The sequence below is a fragment of the Protopterus annectens genome, chromosome 16.part0, assembly GCF_019279795.1.
Source record: "Protopterus annectens isolate FY-2018-M chromosome 16.part0, PAN1.0, whole genome shotgun sequence".
Classification (NCBI taxonomy): Eukaryota; Metazoa; Chordata; order Ceratodontiformes; family Protopteridae; genus Protopterus; species Protopterus annectens.
Window position 1 is genome coordinate 382,029,476 of NC_056750.1, and position 20,045 is coordinate 382,049,520.

The 20,045-nt window shown below is 40.2% G+C and overlaps 1 protein-coding gene across 1 annotated transcript in view; it reads right to left on the bottom strand.

The window, feature by feature from the left end:
* Window positions 1-20,045, bottom strand: part of CNTRL (centriolin) — a 4,034,091-nt gene that overhangs the window by 3,542,765 nt on the left and 471,281 nt on the right. Inside the window, 1 exon segment of the mRNA XM_044058259.1 lies at window positions 7,513-7,645. Coding sequence (XP_043914194.1) covers window positions 7,513-7,560 — 48 coding nt within the window. The 5' untranslated portion in view covers window positions 7,561-7,645.

A 20,045-nucleotide genomic window follows, 5' to 3' on the forward strand; every position in this document is an offset into this window, starting at 1 on the left:
TGTCAGAAAACAGCATCAATATAAGTTATTTTCATTGTAAAATGTTTACAGTGTTCGATATGAGTTTTTAACAATATTAGCTAGTAATGTCAATATTAATCGGTCCCATAACAGTCTTTTAAACAGTGGGGCAGTTTTCTGAATTCTAATATGCTGTTTATGGAGCAATAATAATTCAGCCGTGGTTTTCTAAAACGGTTCAGTTTCAGCTACCACAGTAGTTCACCTTTTTCTAAAAGATTAGGGATGTCTCCTTCCAGTTCCAAAAGGTCCACATTGCAATAACTTGAAATTTAAAACCAGTGTGTCTTTTATGAAGCTGCAGGTGCCGAGCCAGTGCATTATTCTTGCACTTAGCACTAACTTCAGAAAGATGGCCAGAAATCATTTTAAGTCTATTGAGCATTTTCCCCACATAAAATGTTTCACTGTCATTGCATTTTGCCCTGTAAACCACCTGCACTGAGTTACAGCCACCTCCTGTGTTACTTTTACTCAGTTTCTTTAAATAAGGGCAGAAAACCATGTCTCCCTCCTGTATGTGCTGAGGAAAGACACAGTTGGCTCCACACTTATTGGTGCATGTGTCCTGTGATCGGCCTTACCTTCAAACCCAACTCCTGACTTTTCTGGCTTTCCTATACGCAAAAGAAGGGTCTTCTCCAAGGATGTCCATTAAATATGAGGTTTCAGTAATTATGACACAGTTCTCTCTAATAACATTAATGATGCTGTGATAGTCAACAGTAAAAGTCAAGGTATAACGGTCTTTAGATTTGCTGTCCACATATTTCTTTAACACCATCCTATAAGGACTGTTAAAATGCTGGTACATTTGTACTTTTTATTTCAATTATAGGTTCCAAAATGCTTCTTAACATATTTCTTTCATACCCCCTCACCAAAAATTATTTTTAAGATCATTTAGGTTCTTAAGGAAGGGTTCAATTTTCGTGGTAAACCTAGCGAACACGTAGCCCTGGGACTTGATGTTATATTTTGTCTTAAAGGGATAGAGACTCTTGTTATGTAGCAGAAAGTTAACTCTGGTAAGTTTTCTTTAAAGGTCTGTGTCAATTTTACCTTAGTCCAAGTTTTAGTAATCTGTATATTTAAGAAGACTACCAAAGTGAGGTTTTGGGAAGAGGTGAAGTGCAGAAAGCTGGTGGTTTCATTCAAAGAGCTGATAAACTCTTCTAATTTAGCACTGTCTCCTTTCCACACAATAAAAATGTCATCAATATAGCATAGATACCCAGTGATATGTTGCATATATTCTCTGTTATAAACATAATCCTCCTTCCTCTTGGCTAGGTCTATGCTGGTAAGACTAGGGGCCACAGCTGCCCCCATGGCTATACCAGTCTTTTGTTTACAGTAATTTCCATTAAACATAAAGAAATTGTAGCTAAGCACCATATCTAAAATTGTACCTGTTCTTTCATGTTGTGCTGGTGTGCCACTGTTGTTTTTCCTGTAAGAATCAATCACTGTTTCAATACAATAATTATGTGGAAGTACAGTATATAATGATTTAACATCTATTTTTAATAAAATACTGCCAGCACCAACTTTTATGTGTGAAATGTTCTTCTCAGCCAGAGGTTGTAACAAGAAATCCAGGTAAATGGCAGCAGCTTCAGTCATGGACCCCCCCCCCTCCCCACTTGCAACCACTGGCCTGTAAGGAAGGTTTTCCTCTATTTTTATGTGGCTTAGGGATTCCAAAGAATTTAGGCAAGTGGGGGGAAGGTGTCTGATAGCCAAACAAGTTATCTGTTAATAAACCATCAACATCACCAAAACGTGCAGTCCAGGCTGTGTACCAGTTGTTGTATGATGCCTTAATCTCTTCTAAAGTTAAAGATTCATAATACTTCGTGTCACTCATCACTTCTTCTATCCCCTGGTTATAGCTGATGGTATCAGTAACAAAAATATCCCCTCCCTTGCCAGCCTTCATAACTCATCAAGACTTATCTCTGCCTAGCTCTAACAATGCTTTTTTTCTTACCTTTAAGGTTGTTTAACTTTATCCCTGCTGGTTTTTGCAATAGTTTCATGATGTCCATTTCACATTTAACTTCAAAAGCTGCTAAAGTTTGGTGTAAGGGAGGGCAGTAATTACTGGGTCTTATTTCTTCCATAGGCTTTTTTTTCTCAGTAGCATCAAATTTGCCATGGAACAGTACTTTCAGATTCAATTTTTTGACATAAATCAACAAGTACCTGTGCTGTGTCAGACCTGCATGTGGGGACAAAAGTTAATCCCTTTGAAAGTACACTAATCTTAATGTCAGTAAGTTTTTTTTCAGTGTGATTCCAAAGAATGGGGTAAGTTAATAGCGTGGCTGGTTTCTCCATCTCTTTCTGGGTCCTGGGCTGTATTTGGGCACCCTCAAGTATTTCATTTCCCTCACTTCTGTCCACTGCTTGGTTCTCTGGTCTTCCAGAGGGGCTCTGACTGGGTTTGAGGATTGCTGAAATTCCTCCTGTACCCTCTGAAGTCTCGGGCAGCCGCGGTGGTGCAGCGGTTAGCGTTGTCACCTCACAGCAAGAGGTTCTCCGGTTCGATCCTCGGCTGCAGTGCCTTCTGTGCAGTCTGCATGTCCTCCCTGTGGTCGTGTGGGTTTCCTCCGGGTGCTCCATTTTCCTCCCACATCCCAAAGACATGCTGTAGGTGGATTGGACACTCTAAATTGGCCCTAGGTGTGAGCGTGTGTGTGCCTTCTGTGGAAGATTGAGCGCCGGGCTGGCAACTCAACACCGTGAAACTCCACTGCCAATCATGAGCAGACAGGTGATCCACTGTGGTGATCCCTAACCGGGAAAAGCCGAAAGAAGAAGACCCTCTGAAGTCTCGGGGGATTGTAGTACTGATCTTCCTGGTGAGTCTGGTATAACTGCCCTCCTCTGGAGCTCTGATGTTGGTCCTGGTAATGGTATTGGTAATGGTCCTGTTGATGTTGATGGTTCTGTTGTTGGTGTTGTAGTTGTCTGTACTGATGGAAATGTCTAGTGGTAGATCTTTTTGTTAGTCAGTTAGCTAATCATTTTGTTAGTTAGTTGTTTTTTTTAATTACTACAGTTTGGATTATTTGGTTAGCCTGTATAAATTGTTAATAAGCTGGTCTTGTATAGTAATTTGTCTCTAGCTTTTCAGTCTGGTGCTCCAAATAATCTGATTACATATAAATAAGGAACGTTTCTGATGCTTTTCATTATATTCAACTAGGATTGCTGGTCTGTGTGTTTCAATAAAGGATATTCCATTTTTAACTCAATGGTGAACTACCTACTATTTTTAACTCAACTGTGGCCTACTTTCTATTTTCTATTTTATTATTTTCTAGCACATATATTACAGTTTGATTTTTATTAATGAACTAGGTGCTTAGCATAATTCAGGAAGTGAACATCACACCCTTCACACTACAAAGTTTCTTCTTGGTAATTTTTGTAAAAAGCCAACACAAATAATAGGAATAAAGAAGATAAAAAAATACACAGTTCAGGACAGCGAATGAAAAGGAAAACGCAAGTGCCCTTGCAGTTCAATTTACTGAAGACAAGCTCCCAACAGTCACATGAGTTAGCCTTAAAACAGTATTACATTCCTCATGTATACTATGTATATGTTATGTGTATGAAGCCTGCCTTTTGACAAACTATCAAAAATAAGTCTTCTCTAACATGTAGCTGCAGCCAAGTTGTTCTACTTAACATCTGCCTTAAAGTTTCAGTCAACAATATGTCTGCCATACTTAGGATATTATATATATTCGAACTTTATCAATTTAATATTCTGCTTTACATCAATGAATTAAACTAAAGAAAAGACATTTTCTGCTGCAATAATGGTACACAGGGATCCTATGTAATTCCATGCTGTCCTGTGAATTAGTTCTTATTCAGCATTCTCCAGCGGGTACTGATGCTGAATAGAAATTGTTAGCTATTTTACTCATCCCTTAGCAAGGATGTTCTCTCTCTCTCGCTGTCAACCATTACATGGCTAAGGATATAGTCAATGACTTAAAGTTTAATTTACAAGAGTTCCCATAAAGAACAGTTTATTCTGTTTACACAAACATTTCTTCAAAGACTGTGTAAGATGATCATAAAACTTTATCTGGCTGCATGGACTGCAAAGTGCAGTTATATAAAACAACAGTATTCATTCAATTCATTTTTTAACTTTTTGCTGAGTGGGTTAGTCTCACTAGGTCAGTGTCCTCATTTTGGGGAAAACACAAGGTGGTACTCAGACTGCCTGCAGTAAATTTAAATTTGGCCAGGCAGTAGGAGACTCCCCCTACTCTTTTATCCTGTTATTTTTCATCATGGCCACTAGGTGTCAGTGGACAGCTGCCTCTGACTCTGAGTTGTAAGAAATCCAAGATGGAGGATGCCACAAGAGATGAAGTAGTGAGTGGTTTAGAAGGAGATTGAGAGATGTCTGAAACCACTGGGAATCAGGAAATTATTTTAACAGAGTTAGATGGAGGTGGATTACCAACAAAGGAATTACTGAATTTAAGGAGGAAAGTGAAATGGAAAAGAGCAAAAGCAAACTGGAGTGAGGAGTGTTAATGGATGCGGCAGCATAAGAAAAAACAGATTTAACCAGGAAAGCAGTGACATGTGCTGATAAAGGAGCAGAAAACATTGCAGAGTAACTAGTTTTAAGGAGACACACTGGCAAAAGGGTATACAACATTTTTTTGCTAATACTGTAAGAATGGAACACAAAGGGATGGGACAACAGAAGAAAGATACAACACGCTAAATGAGCAACTCAGGGCTAAGAAGCCTTTGGTAAACATTAAAACAAAAAATGACTTTCATTTGAATATGTGATATTTTGGACAATTCAGTTTTGCCTTGAAAAAATCATGTCTGAGGTGGAAAAGAAATAACAGACAACACAATGAATGACTACACACACACACACACATTATATATATATATATATATATATATATATATATATATATATATATATATATTTGGACTGCAACTTAAAAGAAAATGCATATGCAATTCACAACAGGTAATACTGACATCATTAAGATGACATTGTCTTTCTTAGCTGCCCGTAAAGGAGTGCATGACATAAAAAGGTAATTGATGGAAAAAGTACAAGGGCTGGGAGTGGGAAGTCTTAGTAACATTAGAAAAGTCAGAAGGAAGGGTACATCATGTTCAAAATGTAACAAATGTTAATGGAAATAGGGAGAATGTGAGATACTGGAGCCAGCCAAAGGCCTATTTTTGTGGAGATGAAAGGTATTTAATACACACTGCAGAAAAAAAATCAAAAGGAAATACCACATTTTTTCAATCTTATATGGAGTTTGAGCCTGAATCCTATTAAGAAAGGAATAATACACAATAAAATATAAGGTGGTTAAGTCTGAAAAATTATTTTTTTTCGTCAGTGTATCAATTTTGAATTAATGACAACATGAAAAAAATGGGAATAAAATAGTGGGAAAACTGATATATGACAGGTATGAAGGGATATGAAAACAAGTAGAAAGGAAAAGATGAAAAAGATTATGGAAAGAAATGAATACATAATTACATAAGGTAAAGTTATGGAAATTAAAAATTGACCAATGTAGCAAGAAAAGAATGAGTGATATGAAAAAATTATGCAAGATTTATTTTCTTGTATATCCATGGAGAGATTTACCTGATGCTAAAATTACAATAAAGCAAAAAAGGAAAATGTCTGACTATTTTTATAAAGCTGGATTCTTTGGTTAAGAATTTTATTACACAAATTAACAAAAATATGAAATAAAGTAAAAGAAGAATGTATTATGATTGCAAGACAGAGGAAACTGCAAAACAATGTTTTTAGAATATAAAATGAATAAATCACTTTGAAAAAAATTAAAAATGTATATAGTCTGGAAGGTTTCACATAAATGAACATGGAAATAATGGTAAATATGAAAATGGAAGTAAGGAAGAAATTGATAAGTGGGCAAATATTTGCTATAATCCGAGTATTGTAGAAAAGAAGGAGTGAAGGACTATTGTATAAAAAAATTAAAAGGAAAGTAGACATACTGACAGAAATAAGAAAATGGTAATAGAAAAAGCACTTGGGAAGACAGATGGAAATTAAGGAACCTGGAATGAAAGAAGTACGAACTAAAATTGTGTTGTATTAATAATGAAAAAAATGGTAAAAATATGTAAATAGGATGGATATGGGGGGGGGTTGCAAAATATGTAAATCATGTAAAATAATGTGCAAATAATATATATGTATATATACACAGAGACTATTAATACCCCTAACTCTTTTTGATAAATGTGGTGGGATCTTTTATATCCACCTGAGGTGCCACCAACTCAGGCAGATGGGACCTCGGCTTACTGGTGTGAAACTAGAACACACAGCCTTCCGATTTTCTGGGCAAAAGGTGAATATACTATCTGTTGAGCCAGTAACACTATAATTGTAAATGAACACTTCAGAACGCCACTCTAGCCAGTGGTTAAATAAAAACCAAAATAAGCAAAGACAAGCTTAAACCACAGAAGTTCATTTTTTTCTTATCAGCCTTGACCATGTCAGCTGAACTTTATAATAAATGTCATCTTGAATCACATACATCAGGATTTATGTCACCACTGCTTTTCTCAACAAATACTGTAAAATAAATAAAATAGATAACGCATTAAAAATGAAACACTGCAAAAACATATCTGGAGAAAAATATAGCCATTATCTAAATAGGATGTCACAAAAAAATAATTAACACCTAAACTACTTTCGCCTACTTTACCTTAGTTTAACCAGGAATAAAGGAGGAAGATCTTGGAAAAGGCAGATGGACAATGTCAGAGCTTTATCACTAGTGGAAGAAGGAGAAAATATTCCCAGAATTAATTCTCCAAACACGTCTCAATGCTAATACACTCAGGATATTTACAATGGTGGCTGAAGGTAGCTTGATCAAGCAGAAGACATCTGTTCCAGGAGGGGTACATACTGGCGGGCAGACTACATATTGGAAGCCTTAATATGTGAAACAGGACAGAGATGAATGCAGATAAAGATAAAAAGGAAAATAGAGGTATATAACATAGAATGAGGTTCTACAGTTTGAAATTAATAAAAAAAGGATGTAAAAAAGAAAAAGAAGTGGAAGACCACACAAGCTAGTGGAAAGTCCTGTTTATACGGAATCAGTGAGAGAAAGAACTAGAAGCTGCAAAAACAGGAAGACCTAACAGACAACATTCTTCATCTACCAGTCACATTGTAATGTTTTCTGCACTTGAAGGTAGCTAGTAAAGAATATAATATTTAGTTGACACTTTTCTGTTTATGTGGCGTGGTATAAAAAAGATTAAATAAAGTGCAATAAACAACAGAAATGCATATGTAAGCTTCTCTCCACAAACGTTTATCCTCTGCAGTATTAAAAAATATATACACAGATGTTATCTACATGAACAGAAAATCACTATTATAGTGTCAAATCCTACCTTAAATTTCTTATCACTGTCTTTGGCCAGAGAAAGGTTGAGTGACATTATCAGTGACAGGTTCTCCTGCTTGGAAATTTTTTGACGAGTGCCTCTGTGATGTACCTGATTCCAGGATTTCTACCTTCGTCTTCTGGAACAAAAAATACAGTGAAACCACACATGTAAGGAAAACACAATTTGAAATGTATACTCAGTGATTCTTTGGGCTATACAATACAGTTTAAGAAGCCAAGCATATACAATCCTTCTCTTAAACCTGAATTGGAAGCCTTTTTAAAAACAACTGAAAATGAAGTTAGAGAACTGCAGAAACACAAACCACATAGAATTTTTACAATATGAATAAAGAGGAAAGAAATGTTTTAAATAGATAACATAATGACAATATATTCATTACTAAAGCTGATAAAGGCAAAGTGATAGTGGTAATGAACAAGGACTATTACACAGAGAGCATTGAACAGCTGCTTGATAATGAATTTTTTATAAAAAAAATGAATGGGCAGATATTAAAAGAGCTTATGGTTTTAATTGATTCTTTTACAAAAGAGTTATTAAATGAAGGTTTAACTGATTATAACACAGTGGAATACTTTAAAATCTCCACACATAGAATTAGTAAAATGTTTGGATTGCCTAAAACACATAAAAGCTTAGCTGATCCTCTTCTTAGACTAATCATAGCCAGTCAAGGTAGTACATCAGAGTCGATGGCAATTTATGTTGATAAATTTCTACAGAAAGCAGTAGTGAAGAATGAAGCCTTTGTCAAGAACTCCTTTGATTTTATACATAGCACTGCCAATATGAAAGTGACAGAGGTGGACTTCATGGTAGGTGTGGACATTGCTTCCTTGTATAAGGTGATACCCAATTTACAAGGACTGGAGTTGGTCAGCAAGATGCTGTATTTTTCTAAAATATTTATACTTGTCAGTGTGTAATATTATTTAATGAAATTTGGACAATATCTCATCATTTAACTATTCTGAATTAAGCAGTTAAGTGGAGTAGCGATGGGTGCCACTATGGCCCCAAGTTACTCTAACTTGTACATGGCAGGCTGGGAAAGTGAATTTGCATATAACTCTGTTTTTTTCTTTTAAGCAAATTGTTGTTTATAAATGTTTTATTGATGGTGTATTTATTTTATGGAGAGAGAATAAAAATGAATTGATAGCATTTATTCAATATTTAAATAGGGTTCATAGGTAGGTACTAGGCTATTGGCCCAAGGGCCTAAGTAAGCCTAGCCAACAACGTCCCCTGGCTTATGCCACCCAAGAAAGTTAATTTCCTGTGCCCCTCTCAAGCAGAGCCACAGAAGTAATCCCTGGGGTGTATTTCCCATCCACTCATCAAGATTTTTCTTGGAGAGCTAATGAGGAACTTTGCTTGACATAGATGGGTAGCTTGTTCCAGAGTATAGGAAGTCTCTGGGACAGGAATCTATCCCTCCAGCATGTCCTGTTTATTGTGGTGACAAGGTTTAGGTCCCTAGGGCATGTAGCGCGGAGGGATTGGGATTTCTTTAGGTGTAGCATGTCCAACAGCTCTGGGTGTAACATAGCTTTATATGTTAGGCAGAGATCTCCTCGGAGTAGGCGATATGCTACAGGGTAAAGCTGGAGTTTTTTCAGACGGTCAGTGTAGGGCATCTGTTTGAGGCCAATAATCCTCTTTGTGAGGTACTTCTGTGGCCTTTCCAGCTGCTCCAGATGTCTTGTGAGGTACATTCCAAAAGGGGAGTTGCACTCTACAATAGGTCTAATGAGTGCCGAGTAGAGAAGAACAATGACCTCTTTTTTCCTGGATGAGAACCCTTTTGTGATGAGGTGTGCCACATAGAAGGATTTCCTGACTACTGTAGCAATGTGATTATCAAAGGAGATATTACTGTCCACCTGGGTCCCAAGGTTTCCTATCACAAATTCGGTGTTAAGTAGACTGCCGTTTATATGGTAGTTCATGGGTACAGTTTTTTTACCAAAGGGGATGACAATGCACTTTTTGGCATTAAGCTTGAGGCTATGCCTCTGACACCCGGCATCTGTCTCAGTGAGGCCCTTCTGTAGGATGTACACATCATTTGGGGATTAGACTATGGCTCTTAGTTTGCACTCATCTGCGAACTTCATTAGCCAGAGGCCTTCTGTGTTAGCCTGTACTTCAGAGAAGTAGACACCAAGGTCCCAAGACTGAACCTTGTGGTACTCCACTTGTCACTGGTTTGAAGTAAGACGTGGAGTCTGCAACTTTTATAGTGTGGGGTCTGTCAGTGAGCCAGTTGGCAACCCATCTTGTGACGTAGGGATTTATACCTAGTTTAGTGAGTTTAGCTATAATTCCAGAATGGGGGATGGTGTCGAAAGCCTTGGCAAGGTCAAAATAGGCTGTGTGAACCACCTTACCCTTGTCTACAGCTTTGGTGAATGCCTCAAAGTCGATCAGGTTCAGAAACCATGATCTACCTTTCACAAACCCAAACTGTGTGGGGGTCCAGAGTTTGGAGGTTACCAATGTCTTTCTTTATGAGTTCCATGATGATACGTTCCGTGGCCTTTCAGACCAGGCTCATCAGGCTAATAGGGCGATAGTTCCGAGGATCAGTGGTGGCTCCCCCTTTGTGGAGTGGGATAACTGTTGATGTGTTCCATTCAGTGGGCACAAAGCCTTACATGAGACTATGACTGAACATGGTGCTTGGGTGGGGAGCCAGTTTGTTCTGAAGTTCGTGTAAAACGCAGCCTGGGATGTTGTCCCATGGATACTGTGTTTTTGGTTTTAGAGTGTGCAACTTTTACCTGTATAGATGTGATTACAGGGACTCTGCATTCTTCCTGTATAGATATGGGCCCTTTAAGGTGTGAGAGGGGGGTAAAGTTAGCACTGATCCTATCTGCCAGGATGTTGGCAATATCAGTTGGTTCTGTAATTTTTGTGCCGTTGTGCTGTAACTCAGAGCAGATCTGGGTGTTGCCATTGAGATTCTTGACATAGCTATAGAATGCTTTGTGGTTGTCCTTAGAAGCGGTGGCAATTGTGTTTTCGTAGCTAGCTTTGGAGGATCTTATAGGGGATCTCAGCTTCTTACTGAGGCTGACCAGGTAGCTCCTCCACTCATGGGATTTTACTCTCTTTTGCAACAGTTTCTTCCTTCTGTTGTAGAGTTTGTTTACGGCAGGGGACCACCAGATTGGCTTCCTTTTTTAGGAGGATAGCGTCTTGGTTCTGTTTGGGATAGCACAATCCATGCACTCGTGTAAGTGCTTATAGAGTGCATTTGTGTAGGATTCAGCAGTCGTATCTGTACTGTCCATCTGCATGGGTGTCATGAAGTTCGCCACTTCTGTCTTAAGAAGCATGAAGTTGTCTTTGGAGAATTTATTTACCGTGGTTTCCTTAATGGTGGGTGTGTGTTGTGTGCTGTACTGTGCATGTTCAATGTTTTGGTTTCGTGATTGTGAAGTGTCGGTGTTGTGATGGTTTCGGCTTTAAACTGTCGAAATGCTGAAATTCAATATTTCAGCATTTCGGTAATATGAAGTGAAACGATATATATATATATATGTGTGTGTGTGTGTGTGTGTGTGTGTGTGTATATATATATATATATATATATATATATATATATATATGTATATATATATATATATATGTATATATATGTATATATATATATATATATATATATATATATATATATATATATATATGTTTGTTTGTGTCTTTCGGCTTTTCCCGGTTAGGGGTCGCCACAGCGGAACTCCGGTCCGCTAATGATTGGCAGTTGATTTTTACGTACTGGCTTGTCAGGCCTGACACACAACCTTCAACGAAGGTACGCCCATTCACGCATGTCTCCACACACAAGACGCTCTAGCTGAGAATTGAACTGGACAGCGTCTTTACTGGGAGGCGACAACGCTACAGCAGCACCACCACCGCGGGTTATATATATATATATATATATATATATATATATATATATATATATATATATATATATATATGTGTGTGTGTGTGTGTATGTATATACATATATATATGTGTATGTATATATATATATATATATATATATATATATATATATATATATGTATATACACACACACACACACACATGTATGTGTACAAACACACAAATTATATATATATATATATATATATATATATATGTATATAGGTCTAGTTCAGAAGACAAAAACCAAAAGACTGAATCCCAAATGACTGACAATTCAAAATACTGAATGATGGAATTTGCCCCTTCTCCAATGTTGTGCGATCCTGACGTTGGTATATATATTTAGCAGGGGGTATGGGGGGTGCAGGGAGGCCCCTGCATTGAAAATGTGTTCAGTATTTTGAAGTAGATCCGAAATAACACACACACACACACACACACACACACACACACACACAAGCATTGCCCTTTTACATCCCCAGCATTGTCCTTTTCAGTTCTTTATGCTCCCCATCTCTGTTGGCATGTTGGCATGTAAGCTCTGAAGGGCTTGGCACCCAAACCACTCTTTTTAGTGGGCTGAACTTCTGCTAATGGTTTGGGGACATGGAAGGTACCCTTAAACTATGGAAGCTGGTGAGCTCATATATCCTTTGTAGGATATAAAGCATACAAATAAAGCTAATGCTGCAGTGATCATTCAAACATCTACTGTTAAGGTAAGTTTGCTTACACAACTGCACTTTCTGAGTGTGGGAAAAACTTTATTTTTAAAATTGCCATTGTAATTGTTTTGAAATTAAAAAAAAGGAAAACCTCATTGTCTTGGTTTTCAGTACTCTGGTATTGTTATCAGATGCCAGATTAACTTGTCAACAGTTGTAAAAAAACTGTGAAAAAAAAAACTTGGTTCTGTTGTTGCCCATTCATTACTTTTGTGATTAATCCAGTTCAGGTTTGCATGGAACCATAGCCTTTCAATCACTCAATCTGCACGAGGCACAAGCATCCTGAACATGGTACCAGCCCATTGCAGGGTACAAGCACTCGTCACACAGTACACACCTACAACAGTCTGGAGAAGTGGCAGTTGACCAACAGCATGTTATTTGATCCAGGATTATAAACTGAAGTATGCAAACTTAAGAGAAGTGCACAGACTGCAAAAAAGACATTCCATCTGATAACCATACTGGAGAACTAAGCACTGAAAGGCAGTAGCACCATTCACTACACTACTAAGCCACCCAATGTTTGTGTAAACATCAGCTAAATTAGGTGACTATGCTTCTCTGGAAAATGCTTTACACAAGTGTTCTCAAACTCCTGGCCCTTGGACCTCAACACATCATAATTACAGATGAGGGGAAGTGATTACACCACTTTTCTAGCTACAGTGCCTACATCTCTTTTTTCATTAAAAAATTTGTGGCCTTAGTCTGAGTTTGATAGCCCTCATTCTTAACCCTACACCATATCATAACCCTAACAAGAAAAATTGCTTTTCCTTTCTAATATGCAATAGTCCTCTCTGATTTGGCCAACCATCCAGATTCCTCCCCCTTCATAATATCACACAGCCACACTCTCAAACATTATTTCTGTATCCTCAATACTTTATCTTCCCCAGTTCTACTTTCTTGCCTTCTACTAGTTCAAGCCTCAAGTAATTAAAATTAGCCCTACTTAAAAATGCTACTCACTAACACAGACTTGTATGTATACCGGTTTTCCTGACACTGTTTGTAGCCACATTTCTATTAACTAATTTTACTGCCCACAATTTCTTTACACTCTACCTACTGTTACTTTACATTGACCAATGCTTGATATTTGAAACTTTGAACTGCTAATGATGGTAAACTGTTTTTTTTTTTTCAGCTTTCTGAACATGAACTTGGCTCTCTTGGATCAGTGCTGTACCTTGGTTAACATATCCAAGTAAAAAAAAATTCAAAATATCATAGATCTAAGTACTGACCTCCACGATGACACATTTGTCATGAACTCCTCTTTTCAGACACTGACACCCTAAACTGCCATCTGCTGTCATTCCTCAGTTTGCAAAACATTTAACTTTAGTCACTTGTCCAGTTACTCTTTCAGTGGACTTTATGGAGCTAATAAAAACACCTTCAACACACAATGACTGAACACACACGAACATACATGCACGCACGCACACACACACACACACACACACACACACACACACACACACACACACACACACACACTTAATAATGACTTGTAAAAGCTTTCGTTCCCTTACTAGAACGTCATCAGACAAAACATAAAATACAACTAAAAAGTCTTTTTTCCTTTCCCGGTTAGGGGTCACCACAGCAGCTCTCCAGACCGCTATTGATTGGCAGTGGATTTTTACGGTGTTGAGTTGCCAGTCTGGCGCCCAACCTTCACAGAAGGCAAACGTACGCACCTACCTGCATATCTTTAAAGTTCACTCGACCACAGGGAAGACATGCAGACTCCACACAGAAAGCATGCCAGCTGATAACAGAACTTGAGAAAGTACAGTTGTGTGCACTTACCATAAATGTAGATGCTAGAGTGTATTCACTGTTGCAGTCATTACATTTGGTTTACCTGCTTGCAGATAGCCCTCAGCCGGCCTGATTATCAAAGTCTTGGGTCCTACATCGGTTGCTGTCTCATCTTCCAGGACGTCAGGTAGTCAGGGGTATAAAGCATGCAGCAGACGCCATTACATCAGTTTTTCTTGCCCCAGATGTCAGATGTCCCCATAATGGGAAGCAATTATATACAAGGTTACACCTCCAACAAAAAGCAAATACACCAAAAAGCTTAAATACAGTAAACAAGAAGAGAGGTATAGCCAATAGAAGTCAGGGGGCTGGAAGGAGGGTAACCAGGACTGCAACAGTGAATACACTCGAACATCTACATTTACGGCAAGTGTACACAACTGCACTATGTTCTTCGTGTTTCACTGTTGCAGTCAATACATTTGGGTAGATTCCCAAAGTTAAGGATGGGAGGAGGAGTTTAGATAGCATTAGGACCAGCTATAAGGCCCTGCAAGACTGCAGTGGCACAACCAGCTCTGGATTTAGAGAAAATAGGCAAATGGTAATGCTTGGTGAAAGTATGTACAGAACTCCAGGTAGCAGCTTCTAGGATGTCCCTGGTAGGGACACCTCAGAGAAAGGCAATAGAGGTAGATGCAGCCCTAGTTGAGTGTGGTCTTATCCCCTGTGGGATAGGTTTTCCATGGTGCTTATAGCAGAAATTAATGCAATGGCCTATCCATTTAGAAATGGTTTGCTTTGAAATGGCCTTCCCCTCTGCCCCTGCAGCAAATGCCACCAGCAGTTAGTCAGATTTCCTTTGAGGTTTAGTCCTGTCCAAGTAAAATCTAAGTTGTCTGTGGCAGCGCAGCCTAAACAGGTTTAAACTATTCAAGGCTCCACAAAGTCTGCTCTTCACTTTTTCAATTAGAACTGTTCAAACTCTCAAAGTAATCACTCTATTCTCTTTCTAAAGCCCTGCACTTGCTCAGCTCTTATAAGGAAACACTAACTAACTAAAGCACTACACCCTCCTCGACTTCTCATAAGTATTAGGCTCCCGATTGGTCCTTCCTGATCAAGTGAAAAATCAGTTCCTTCCCTAATCTGATCAGTAAAAAACAGTTCCCTATACTAATCTGGTATGTCCAAGGGTCAGTTTCAAGGTTACTCTCCAGTCCAGCTGGTGAATCTGGGAATTTTGAGGCAATGTTACAATTGCCTTATGTACACAGACAACCCTCTCCTCCTTCCAACAAACTCTAATACATGTGAGAGATGCAGTTACACAGCCAAACAGGAGGCAGTGCTCTCTCAACCCAAGACTGGCACAGTCAGTCAGGAGGAAAAGGTAACCACCCACACCACAAATCCAGTCTCACACAGACCTATTGCATCTGCATACCCAACACATAAACACACAAAAACATACTCGGAGGCTCTAAATAAAAATCTGCCTAAACAGCAAAGACCACCTAAGCAGATATCCAAGCAACAGCCACCCCTCAACAATACCCATGAATCACATATCTCACAAAATCAGTGTGCCTCACAGTCACAGCCCTTAAGGCCAAACAACACACCAAATACACTTGTTATAGGGGACTCTATTGTCCGGCACACTGACGTCCCACTCAACAGACTGAAAAAGGAGAAGGTCGCTGTAAGCTTTCTGTCGGGTGCCAGGATCCGCCACATAATGCAAGCACTCAGGTCACTCCAAAGCAAGTACAAGTATGACTCCGTCATTGTCCATGCTAGTGTGAATGACCTGAGACGTACCTCCCTGGACTACATGAAAAGAGACAGAGGAGCTCTCTGACCATGTAGCCCAGGCTGGTATGACCCTGACCTTGAGTAGCATCTTGCCCTCACCAAGAAAGATGCCACAGTATAAAGACAAAATGATCAGTTTCAACAATTGGCTAAAGTATTGGTGTCATTCAAAGGGGATCCAGTGTCTGTCAGCCTGGGATAACATGCTCGACAAGCCACGCTGTTTGCTTAGGGACGGCTTGCACCTGTCACCCTTAGGCTTTCGTATACTGGCCAAGGCTCTTGCCACCCCCATAGTGCCTTTTTTAGACAAGGCTCAAAGGACAAACCCACCTCCATAGACAACCCAAGGATAAAAAAACTAAAGGTAATGCTACTCAATGCCAGAAGTCTAAACCTCAAGATGCACGCACTCGAGGCTCTCCTCAGTATGGAGAAAATCGATGTCTGTGCAGTAACAGAAACCTGGTTCAAGGCTCCAGAGAGCACCCCAGCACTACCAGGTTATAACTCATACCATGCGTTTCGGCCCCAAAACTCGGACCGAAGCACAAAAGGAGGGGGAGTATATATATTCATCAAAGATACCTACATCCCCAGGTTAGTGGCACTGCACGAAGCATCGGAAACCATCCGTGTGCAACTAACAGCGGGCAAAACTGCCTTTCAGTTTGTAGACTGCTACAGAACACCCTCCCTGTTACAGGAACCCCACTTGGCATTCCTGAGGACACTGGAGAATATGAAGGTCTCTCCAAACACTATGTTATTGGGTGACTTCAACTACCCAAACATTGACTGGGAAAACTACTCAAGCCCAAACACCCTCACCCAATGGTTCCTTGAATTTATAAACTCTAACGCAATGGAACAACTGGTCACCACTCCCACAAGAGGGAACAACATACTGGACCTGGTCATCACCAACATGGGGACTCTATGTTCCACACCAGAGGTAAACCCCTCATTGGTAAGATCAGACCATAATCAAATTTCCCTGGACATCCATATCCCGTCCCCACCCCCAGCCAAGGAAATCACTGTAAAGAATTTCTCAAAAGCCAACTTTGCATTTCTCAAGACTGAGGTGGAATCCTTCAAAGCCCCTGGGCCAGAGGATAATACAGCCCAATCCGCAGAATCCTTTACAAATGCATTCTATGAGCACCTGCAGGAATGCATGGATTGTGCTATCCCAAATAAAACCAAGACTCACTCCTCCAAAAACAGGAGACCGGTCTGGTGGACCCCGGCCATAAATAAGCTATACAACAGAAGGAGGAAGCTACTACATGACAGAGCAAAATCCCAAAAAGGGAAGGCATCTCTGATCAGTATTAGCAAGAAACTTCGATCCCTCATAAAATCATCAAAGGCCAGTTTCGAAAGAAAAATTGCCCTAGACACTAAAGATAATCACAAGGCCTTCTTTAGTTACATCAGGAACATGGGCGGAAACTCCCAGATATGCTCTGAATTGTTGCATAACGGTACAAAATATGCCGAACCTACAGACATAGCCAACATCCTGGCAGACAGATTCAGCGCAAACTTCTCCCCCTTCCCCCCCAAAGGAACAAATGCCTATCCCAACTGAATGTAACCTCCCTGACATCACAGATGCACAGGTGAAAGCTGCCCTCTCCAAAGCAAAAAACACAGCATCTATGGGACCGGACGATGTCCCAGGCTGTGTCTTACACGAGCTCCAAGAAGAACTGAACCCTCACATTAAGTTACTTTTCAGACTTAGCCTTACTACAGGATATGTACCCAAAGAATGGCGTACAGCTACAGTGGTCCCACTCCACAAAGGTGGTGCCACAACGGACCCCGGAAACTATCACCCCATAAGCCTGACTAGTCTTGGTCTGTAAATCTATGGAGCGTATTATCAAGGAACTCAAACAAAGACATTGGGAGCCTCAAAACACTGGACCCTACCCAATTCGGCTTTGTTAAGGGCAGATCTTGCCTCTTAAACCTAGTTGATTTCTTTGAAACAGTTACCAAAGCCATAGATGAGGGCAAGGTAGTCCTGGACCTCGCAAAAGCCTTCGACACAATACCCCACTCGGGCATCATAAATAAGCTTACCAGCTTAAATATCAACCCCTATATCACAAGATGGGTTGCAAACTGGCTCAGAGATAGAACCCACATGGTCAGAATCGCAGGTGCCATGTCCGAATCCAAACCAGTTACAAGTGGCATCCCACAGGGCTCAGTTCTGGGACCTCTCTTGTTCGGTATATACTTCTCTGAGGTTCAGGCTAACACGGGGGGATTATGGCTGACAAAGTTCGCAGATGACTGCAAACTGGGGCCATAATCGAATCTCCAGCTGACACAAGCATCCTCCAAAAGGGTCTCACAGAGATGGATGCTTGGTGCCAGAGCCACGGCTTCAAGCTAAATGCTAAAAAGTGCATAGTCATCCCCTTTGGGAAAAACAGGGTGCCCACAAATTACCACATAGGTGGTAATCCATTAGATTTGGGGACCAACGTAGATAGTAATCTCTCCTTTGATAATCACATTGCCAAAGTGGTTAGAAAGACCTTCTATATAGCCCACCTTATCACGAAAGGGTTCGCATCTAGATCAAGAGAGGTCATTGTGCCTCTCTACTCGTCACTCATCAGGCCCATAATTGAATACAACGCCCCCTTTGGGATGTACCTTACCCGACACCTACAGCAACTGCAGACCCCAAAAGTACCTCACCAAGAGGATCATGGGCTACAAACAGATGTCCTATGCAGCTCGACTAAAGAAACTCCAGCTCTACTCAGTTGCTTACCGCCTACAAAGAGGCAATCTATGCCTGATGTACAAAGCCATATCAAACCCAGAATTAATGGACATGCTCCACCTCAAAAAATCCAAGTCCCTTAGAGCTACACGCTCCAGGGACCTAAATCTCAGCACAAAAATAAATAGGACATGTTAGAGGGACAGATTCATTTCCCAGAGGCTCCCCTCACTCTGGAATAGAATCCCAATTCATGTTAAACATAGCCCCTCGCTGACCCTCTTCAAGCGAAATCTGGACGCGTGGATGGGAAATCGCAAATTCACCCCTGGGATCTCTTCTGTGTCCCTGCTAGACAGAGGCACAGTAAACTAATCTTAAAAGGGTATCTTCTGTGACCTACTTTACAGAGGCACAGTAGGCTAATCTAATAGGGAGGCGGAAGCCAAATACACTCTGGCTAGGCTTATAAATGCCCTAGGGCAGATAGCCTAGTATCTACCTATGAACATCAAGGAGTGCAGTATCCGTTCCCTTTTGTTCTGTGGATTAGAAAAGAAGGCTGGCAAATGAATGGACTGATTAACAGCCGCACTGGATACTACGTTGGGCATGAAGTAGGGATTGGTCCTGAGGGACACTCTGTTCGCATGAAAGATGATGAAAGGCTCCACTGCCATAAGGGCCTGTAATTCAGATACCCTTCTTGCTGAAATGATTGCTAAAAGGAAGGCTGTTTTCCAAGAAAGGAATTTTAACTCTGCACTTGCAGCTGGTTCAAAAGGAGGTAGAGTGAGTTTTTCCAATACAAAGTTAAGGTCCCAGGCTGGAGTTGGGGCTCTCCTGGGTGGTCTTAAGTTTTTGGCCCCTCTGAGGAACTGCTTGAGCAGTGGATGAGAGAAGAGGGGTGGTTCTATGTTGTAATGACCTGAAATGGCTGAGGCATGAATTCTGACGGAGGAAAAGGAAAGGCCCTTGTGATGCATCTCAGTTAAGTATTTAAGAATCTGAGGTAAATTGGGTGCTGCTTTGCCCATCCCTTGAGTTTGGTTCCAGGAAAAGAATCTTTTCCATTTTTTAGCATAAGATTTTCTAGTATTAGGCCTCCTTGCCTCCAAAATGACATCCAACACTTGTTTACTGAGTGATGATAACAGAGAGGTCAAATAATTAGCCAGGCTACCAGGTTCAGGGTTTGAAGCTGAGGATGCAGAATCTAGCCCTCCTGCTGGGACAGCAGGGTAGTGGTCTGAGGCAGGTGCCATGGTGCCAGCAGTGACACACTGCGCAAGAGGGGGTATCATTGTTGGCGTGGCCAGTCTGGTGCAATCAGTATCATCCTTGGTTTGTCCTGTTTGATCTTTAGTTGTACTTTGGAGAGGAGAGGCAGAGGAGGAAAGGCATAAACTGATAGTTTTTTCCAGTTGAAGGACAGGGCATCCACTTTCCAAGCTTGTTTGTGGGGAGTCCTTGTGCAGAATTTGTA